This window comes from Neomonachus schauinslandi, chromosome 7 (genome assembly GCF_002201575.2).
Source record: "Neomonachus schauinslandi chromosome 7, ASM220157v2, whole genome shotgun sequence".
Classification (NCBI taxonomy): Eukaryota; Metazoa; Chordata; class Mammalia; order Carnivora; family Phocidae; genus Neomonachus; species Neomonachus schauinslandi.
Window position 1 is genome coordinate 114,957,529 of NC_058409.1, and position 9,714 is coordinate 114,967,242.

Sequence of the window (9,714 nt, forward strand, 5' to 3'; positions counted from 1 at the left end):
GGAGATTTCATCCTCATTTCCAGTCTGAGGAACTCCCAGTGTCAGGAGCCAGTGATCTTCCTTTGTAGGGATGATCATATCTAATAGCTTCATTAATTCATGAGTTGAGCTGATGTGTGCCTGCTCTTATGAAGGGGGAAATACTTTGAACAGCTAGTTGGGGGTTAGATCGAGAAACCCAGATGGCTGAAATTTTTCTGTATCTTTAATTCTAATATTTACCCATGATGACCTACACTATAGTTTCAAACACGGAGTGTTTAGCACTTAAAATATCCCTTCCCCTTGCTACTGTTGGGAGATGAAGCTCTCGGACTCTGTTATGTAAACTTCTCATAAACTTTAATATGCCTTATAGCTTTTGCTCAAAACGCGATCATTTAGGACATGTGTCTTTTATGCAATATGATAGGAATGGGTTTTGATGTCTCCTTATATTAGGTTCCTGTTGATGTTCACGTGAATGATAAGTATGCGATCAATGGAACAAACGCTAATGAAACAAGGCTCAAGATAATGCAACTTTCAGAAGATGATAAGGGATCTTACTGGTGCCATGCAGTGTTCCAATTAGGCGAGAGCCAAATGCACGTTGAACTCGTTGTGCTGAGTTATTTGGTACCCCTCAAACCATTTCTTGGAATAGTTGTTGAAGTTATTATTTTAGTGGCTATTATTCTGTTTTGTGAAATGTACACCCAAAAGAAAAAGATGCACACAGGTAAGGCTTCTTTTTTTAGGTAATGTTCTTATGTTATGACTTAATACATTATAATGGCTTTAGAGTTTTGGGGAAATATCTAACTTTTGTTATTTGGAGGGGTGTTTATTTAACATTAATGGTGACAGTGATGTGAGCTTTTATTGATGGTCTTTCTGTTTCAACTTCCTAAAAAATTTTAGGATGAAAATATACTTTTTCTCCTTTTGCTTTGGTGTTACTGGTACCTCAACACCAAAGAGGTGATATGTGCTTTGGTACTAGAATAATAGAAGATTCTGTGATAGCTTAACGTAAAAGACCTCAAAGACAAACAGTCTTTCTCTTAGATAACTCACTTAGAAAATATTTTATCAAACATTCTGGAGTTCTCATAAAAGAGACATTGTCTGGTCAGTTCTCCATTTTTGTGGCATGTGCTTGATAGATTGCAGGTTGAGAAACCAATGGTTCCCCAAGAAAATTTATCTTACATTCTGTATTCTTTTCTGATTTTATACTAAATTTTTAGTAATTTAAAGAATTACAAATCAGTCAGTCTGATTTTGAAAATCCCAGGCACTAGACTATGCTTGATGAAAATTGCAGGTAAGGTCTGGAGAGCAGGGAAAGAGGAGAACGTGATGGATGTGCAGGCATTTCACGTCGTATGTCTCTCTCTCGTTCCAAAGAGGGAAAACCATACAGTGCATTCTTAACATGGGGAAAGTTGAATTCAACATACATGCTCCGTAAGAATAATAAACCAATCTTAATAAATTCCTCTTTTGTTATACAGATGATGGGAAAGAATTTGAACAAGTTGAGCAGTTGTAAGTATTACAGATTAATTTTCACTTGAGTAAAATAGAGATAAATATAAAATTGAATAAAAGTTTGCAGTTAGAGTAGGTATTTACCCCAAAGATACAGAGGTAGTGATCCGAAGGGGCACCTGCACCCCAATGTTTATAGCAGCAATGTCCACAACAGCCAAACTATGGAAAGAGCCCAGATGTCCATTGACAGAGGAATGGATAAAGAAAATGTGGTATATATATACATATATATTCAATGGAATATTACTCAGCCATCAGAAAGGATAACATCTCACCATTTACACCACCATGGATGGATCTGGAGGATATTATGCTGAGCGAAATAAGTCAATCAGAGAAAGACAATTATCATATGGTTTCACTCGTATGTGGAATATAAGGAATAGTGCAGAGGATCATAGGGGAAGGGAGAGAAAACTGAATGGGAAGAAATCAGAGGGGGAGACAAACCATGAGAGACTCTTACCTATAGGAAACAAACTGAGGGTTGCTGGAGGGGAGGGGGGTGGAGGGATGGGGTAGCTGGGTGGTGGGCGTTAAGGAGGGCATGTGATGTGATGAGCACTGGGTGTTATATGCAACTGATGAGTTACTGAAGTCTACATCTGAAACTAGTGATGTACTATATGTTGGTTAATTGAATTTAAATCAAAAAAAGTTTGCTGTTTGGACAAAAACACAAGAGTATATTATATGTGTGTTATTTTCTGTACACATCCATGTTGTGGAGAGGCATGTGGAGTTTGCCTGCGTAAATTAGGATCCCCCCTCTACCATTCACTTTTTACCTCTCTGTGCTTCAATTTTGTCCTCAACAAAATGGCTTTAATTACAGTATTTGCTTATAAGGCTTTTGGATTAAATGATATTCTGTATGTAAAAATGCTTAGCATAGGCTTTGATGCACAGGGGTGTTCAATAACCATCAGGAAGTATTATTTGGGTAAGTCAGAATTTCTTAACCCTGGCTATATTTTTGGTCACTTAGGATGTTCCTTAAAAATATGGTTGCTCAGACTTTACTGGATCTCCTGGATCAGAACCTCTGGGAGTGGTGCCTGGGCATCTGTATTTCTTTAAAATGTCTATCACTGATGCTTTTTTTTTTTTTTAAGATTTTATTTATTTATTTGAGAGAGAGAATGAGATAGAGCACAAGAGGGGGGAGGGTCAGAGGGACAAGCAGACTCCCTGCCGAGCAGGGGGCCCGATGTGGCCCTTGATCCCGGGACTCCAGGATCATGACCTGAGCCGAAGGCAGTCGCTTAATCAACTGAGCCACCCACGCGCCCTGTCTGTCACTGATTCTAAGTCTCTCTTATATGGAAAATCACTGGGCTAGAATTTTATTAGTCACTATTTTTGAAAGAACAGATATTGTGCCCCAGGTTCTCTTACAGCCTGTTTGTTCAGAGTGGAACAGGAGGAGGGCTGAGAAGAAAAGTATCAGGGATATAATTTAGTTTGGTCAAGACAGGAGTGACTAGTTCCTCTCAGCCGGAGGACTGAGCATGGAGTCCAGTGATGGAGGTGCCTGAGACTGGGATTAAAGTCTGAGTAACACAGCCAAGGGCTGGACCGGGAAAATGAGATGAGATTAAAGCAGCTGAAAGAAATGTTGGAAATGGAAGGCCTGAGCACATATAACCACACAGAATGGCACTTGAGGTTTATCTTCATTGGCCAGCACAAGTTCGGAGGTGAGGTCTCTAGCCATGGTTAAAGAGTGGGAGAGCTGTCATTTAGATATTTGTAGACATTATTCAAGTAGTTATTTTTACTCGGTTCACAAATGGCAGGTAAAATGAATCAACACGATATGAGCTTCTAAAGTAAGGGCACGAAATAATCATATCAGGAGTTCCATAACCTCAGATAGGAAAAACAAAAAAAAACAGTGTTGTTGGCACCAACTTGGTTGGCATCAACTCTTATAGTTGGAAGGAAACTGCACCTCTTTCTGGTGAACTTGGACATCTTGTTTAGAGTGCGTTGAATGTTCTATCTTTCTGGTTCCCAAGTACTGTGTCCCATTCTTATACTTGGGGTCATACAGAAAACAAGACGGTCATTCAGATATTCGAAACAGTTAACAGCCTTGCCCAAATGCTGTTGTCCCAGCTCAGCTTCCCCAGTGTTTCTGGTCATTCAGTCTCTTGCAGTCACATTTGGGGGCTGCTCCTGTCTCAGTGGATTCTGGTTCATTTAAGACACACGCTGAAGGGGTGGCACCAGAACAGTATGGAGTAGACTTACCAATTCTTAATTTAATTTTCATTTGTGTAGCTTACCCTAATTTTAAAATCTTTTTAAAATACGTTTTTCTAGAATATCTTAGGAGTAATGTCAAACTGATTCAATCTATAGTATAAATGATTTACTTTCTTTTCTTTTATTGGTAATTGGGATAGTGTACATAATATTCTCTACCCTGTACTGTTCCACAGAGAGCTCTGGCAGTATTTATTTTTTTAGTTTATTTCTTATTTCAATATCTTTAGATTTAATACAAGTATCAAGGGCACTTGAATCATTTGCAGCAACCTTTTACTAATGTTCTTTTAGAATTTTTAGTTAGCAGTGCACTTTTTTTTTTAAGTAATCCCTACGCCCAACATGGGGCTCTAGAATTTTTAGTTAGGAGATAAATTTTACTTGACTATATATATATATATATATATATATATATATATATGTACACGCACACACACACACACATATATATATTCTGTCAAGAAAACTTTATCTCTCTCTATATATACACACACACACATATATATATTTATATATAATGCTTATATGTTTAGATGCCAGGAAGAGTCATAGAGTTCCTTGATGAAAATAAATCTTAAAACCGTACTAAATGTGTAACATCAAAACAAGCTAGTCACTTCAAATATTTCAATGAGGAGCTCATTCATTTATCTGATCCACTCATATACTTAAGCCATATAATCTCGCCTGACAGCCCCTCCCCCAAATTTGGATTACGTGGTTGAATTTATTATCTGGTGGTGATAGCTTAATGAGCTCAGGCCTGCCTGTAACACTAGAAGGGTATTCATTATGCACTCTTGTTACCTAGTTTGGTCGTTCTTGTCTTAAGAATCTGAAGGCCACATTCGTCGTCTTGCCCCGATGCACATTGAGTAGACAACCATGTTTAGCCTCTAATTCATTGTGATAAATATGTTGAATTATAGCACCTGTATCTCACATGTTGGCTGACCTTCTGATTGGCTGTTATCTTGCAGCGCCTCAAGACTGCTTACAAGTTATGGCCATATACCCATGTCCTCACTCATGCTGGGGGAGAAGCAGTTCTCCCTCTGCATAAAATAAACAGGACTGGTCACCGTCATCTGTGACAACAGTTCTTCTCTAAGCAACGGTAGAAAAACAAAATCAGCATTATGAGTAAAACATTTTTAGGAAAAATGAATTGTCTCTATTGACCTTTTACATTTTAACCCGATGGCCACTATATAGATGATGTACTGACTTGATTTAATGCCATGTAAATACCTAGTGATTTTCTTTTTGTTTTCCGTACAGGAAATCAGATGATAGCAACGGCGTAGAAAATAATGCCCCCAGGCACAGAAAAAGTGTAAGTTACTTCCAAATGATATTCCAAATGAAAGGTAAAATTCACTGTACATAGACTATTATTCCGGCTACACTTTTTAGTTTCATAGGAGACCTTATCATTCACTATGTGTTTGAATATAGTTGTTTAGAATATTATAGGAGAAAATGTATAGTTATACAAAAATAAATGACATCTTTTTTCTATCAGAGAACATGTAGCAACCAATCTAAAAATAAATCCTTTGCCCTACATATATATATATATATACACATATATATATATGTATATATATTTGTCATCATGGGCTAGTTCCTTTTACTACTTTTCCTGTGGTCTTATTTTTTTTTCTCTCTTAGGTTTTCTGGATTCTCCTTTTTTTATTCTCATATACTCATATATTTGGCATTATGAACAAATACATAGTAGCTTATTTTCTTTACTGATTAGAATAAAAATTTTCATAGTTGATCAACATTTTTTTCCTGAGTATGTAGAAAATAGATACTGTTAGTTTTGGCAGTGGTTTGGATCACTCCTTTCTAGCACTTTCTGCTTTGCTAAAGTGATAATAAGTTATAGAATAATCAGGACATACTAATTATGTTTCATTATGCTTTATTTAACTCAGGAATCTGTGAGCCAGTGAATGCGAAACATCATGTCAAGAGTCATGGGAAGATGTACAGTTTGTACTTCAGCTTTGTTTCCTGTTAAGAATATCTGAGTTTTTATTTTTAAAAGGATGAAAAGTTTATGCAATATGCTCAGCAGTAGCTTTGTAATAATATATGCTATATCAGATCTAAAGATATATTTCCCTTCTGTAATTATTTTACATTAAAGCAAGGTAAATTATATTCAATATATCCTATGAGCTATCACCCAGGATAATTAATTTCATCTTGGTCATCAAGGGATGCACAGAAGAGATACCAGCAAAACCGGTTAATACTACACAGAACTAATGTCACTCAAGACCTGTTTATAACCAAAGAATTCATTAAAGAGAAAACTTTTGCTATTTGCCTTAAAAAGTTTTTTTTTTTTCCGGTCATGCTTACTATGTCTAGACATATTTGTAATAATTTTCATGTAATGTTCACCCTGTGTCATATTGGATAAAAACATCTTCACTAGGAAATGAATACTTTCTGCCTTTGCTAATGATTTCAATCTCCACAAGAAAAACATACTTTGCCTCCACAAATACTGGTTTAAGGCAAGGAAATATAACCACATACTTGCTCCAAATCTCCCATCACCACAAAAACATGTTTCCCAACCTTTGTTCTACTCATTTCCATTGCTTATACACACCAGGCAAAAGTGACTTTTAGTCTTTATGTAGAGCATTTTTTTAATGCCATGGGTTTTGGATTTTTTAAGTTGCACCTGGTGTTGATGCTCTGGGTCCAGGTCCATATAGTCATAATATAGCCCTGCTACAGGGATGCTTCTGTGGTTCATGGTTTCCTGGGATCTTTGACTTGATACCTGGTGTCTTGATAACCATGGATGGCTAAATATCTAAAAATGCATTATTAGTGCTTTATAGTCATGATTCCATTGTTTGAAATCAATCCAGAAGTACTAAAGGGCTTCTTCTATGCTGTTGCAAATGCCTTAGACTTTTCTTCAAAATTAGCTTAGTTTCTATTGCATATATAACTGAAATATTTTATAAAATCACTGTAACCAAACCAAATGAAATATGAATAGACATGAAACATTGTCAGTGGCTTTGAGTGGACTATAAAATTATACTACGGTATACTCGATTGGGTTGAAGACAATGATGTGAAGCCTGCTGGGTGTCCTTAGTGCTGGTGGGTCCCATCTAGCAGAGGTCAAAGGGGAAGCCAAAGGGGAAGTCTGGGATGGTGGCAAGGAACCCGCAATTTTTGGTGACTAGAAGATTAATATTTGGAGAAGAGGAGTTCAATGATTTGGGGAGAAAATACCTTATAGAAATGTACATTATGTACTGGCTGAGAAAATGATAAAATTGTGGTAGTGAAAATTATAATTTATATGGCATCTTAACTAATGTTAAAATATTACTAATTGGAATAATATGCCTAAAGTGGTGACTTCGAAGCTGCCCATTATTTTGTTGCAGCACTATTTTGTGTAAAGCGTGTTAACTGTACTTGCACATTTTATTGAACTAGAGTATATCCCTTAAGTAATGGCAGATTTCATTTTATTCTTAGTCTCAGAGCCATAAGCCATGCATTGTTTTGGTTTAATTCATTATTTGATAACATTCTCTTGGATGTTAGCTCTATGATGGCAGACAAGCAGTCAGTTCACTTCATTAATACAAACAATTTGAATTCAGTGAAAAATTAGTCAAACCTGTTATTTGACTAAGTCCAATTCAAAGTGGTATAGTTATGATTGGGTATATTTAAAACCAAAAACAATTTGTAGTTCATAAGCAGTATGTATCTGTCCATTTTGCCACACTGTTTAGGCTAGATGTTTTTCAAGCAAGAGAAATTACTGCCCCATGGTGAAGTAATCTGAAATATTTGTATAGTAAATTGAATTTTTAAGTGTCAATGCTTGCTGTTTTTCCTAGCAAAGGCAATTCATTTCAGTAACCTTAAGCAGAAAAAGTACTCAGAAAATTAAAATTGAGTTTTGGCTTTTTAGATTCTCTCTGGAAGAACTTCTGGAAAATTACCTCAGACTCTTAGATTAAAAGTGGAATGCTTCCATTAACTAACCTCATGTGGAAGATAAATGGATTAACTCATAATAACCAGTTGTAAATTGGCTGAAAATACTAAGTAAGCAGAAAAGCTGAAGTAGGAAAACTGCTCCACATTTATGTATTAGACACCCTGGGAAATTCTATTAATCTTTCCAGCGAACAGGGCTTTGCAGAATAAGGAGATTTAATGATGTTTTAAAATTCTCAGATACTTTCATAGTCAGTTTATGCTTTAATGTAAATCTTCTCCCATGGTATCTTTCTCTTTTTCCTCAGCATCTGGTTACTTGGGTCAAAACCCAGAACTCATTGTGATGTTTTCTTCTCCTCTATTAACTAAGACTCATTAGTTATGAATCTTTGTTTCTTTGACCTTCTCACTGTTCATTATTCCACCTGTTGCCTTCACCACCCCATTCTCACAACTGCAACAGCAACAGTCTTGATTTTCCTACCTCCATCTCATCTTCCTATTAATCCATTTTTTGTATAGCTGCCCGATCATCTTTTTAAATACAGATCTTGCTATGTTAACTTAATATGGAAGCTTCCATGCCAAACCTCTGCAGGCTTACCTTTGCCATTTCTTAATACTGCAGTTTTCCAAATGGCTTATCTCTCTGCAGTGTCTTGACTTAGTCTTGACATATACAGATTTGGTGCAGAATGCTATCCCCCTGTGCTCCTTCCATTGACTAACTTGAGTTTAGCGTTCAAAACGTTAATCTGATGTTATTTCCTGGTGGATCTTTCATACTCAGTGGGAGTGTATACCATGTTATTTGCTCAAATAACTCCACATTTCTTTGTGTTTATTACCCTGTATTATAAACATACATTTGTCTCCTTCCTGTGTCATGTACTTACCACAAAGAGGATAAATTAGAGATGTCATAAATGTGTGTTGAATAGATATAAGTAAAAATCAAATTTCATTAATTTGTAGTTATTTTTAGAACAATCTAAATTGTGACATCAGGATGAAAATACAGGGGTGCCTGAGTGGCTCAGTCGGTTGAGCAACCAACTGTTGGTTTTGACTCAGGTCATGATCTCACAGTCGTGAGATAAGCCCTGCATTGGGCTCTGCTCTCAGTGTGGAGTCTACCTGGGAATCTCTTTGTCCCCTCTCCCTCTGACCCTCCTGCCCTGTGCTCTCTCTCTCCCTCTCTCAAACAAGAAATCTCTAAAAAAATTTTTTAAAGAATTAAAATACAATATTTTAACAGAGATAAACAAGGTTTTATGAGTCAATGTTTGCTTCTGTTACTTTGAAAACTGCATAGTAATACGATAAAACATCCCATCAGATTTTAATAATGTGTTAATATCTCGTGAGCAAATAGAATTCTGATTCCTAAACCGTTATACAGGGTATGCCCCTTTCGATTTATTTAAATTCCTATTGTTCTCTATTTTTCATGGATAGTTCAAATGTTAACCTCATTTTTATCCTTTATTTTAATAAGATAAGGTATTGACTTTAAATATAAAGATATTTAGCAACTAGCCCTTTGCATGGTACTATAAAGCGCATTAATATTTGTGCTCCCTCCACTAATTTCTTATTCCTCTTCCCTGCGGCAATACCTTACAGTACCTTAGAGCATCTCAGAATCCAATTCAAAACTTTATCTTAAAAGAAACAAAATTTTTTAAAGAAAGGTTTCATTGTTTAGTTTTGCTCACTGAAAGTTTGTCTTTAATCACATTCATCAAAAGAAAAAAATGTCCCTTCTGCTCACTTATTCCCTAGGTCTTCATCTCTGAGGCATTTAAATAGATTTATACAAAATGGTTTACTGAATAGCTACTATACTACCTTATAGAAAATGAATTTATCTCATTGAAAAAGGCTTTGCAA

The 9,714-nt window shown here is 36.1% G+C and overlaps 1 protein-coding gene across 3 annotated transcripts in view; it reads left to right on the plus strand.

The window, feature by feature from the left end:
• Nucleotides 1-6,152, plus strand: part of EMB (embigin) — a 42,485-nt gene extending 36,333 nt beyond the window's left edge. For all 3 annotated transcript variants that reach the window (XM_021696748.1, XM_021696762.1, XM_021696754.1), the window contains 4 exons: nt 442-721; nt 1,500-1,533; nt 5,095-5,149; nt 5,760-6,152. In XM_021696748.1, coding sequence (XP_021552423.1) covers nt 442-721; nt 1,500-1,533; nt 5,095-5,149; nt 5,760-5,777 — 387 coding nt within the window. In that variant the 3' untranslated portion in view covers nt 5,778-6,152. The remainder of the gene's footprint in view (nt 1-441; nt 722-1,499; nt 1,534-5,094; nt 5,150-5,759) is intronic.
• The last annotated feature ends 3,562 nt before the right edge of the window (nt 6,153-9,714 follow it).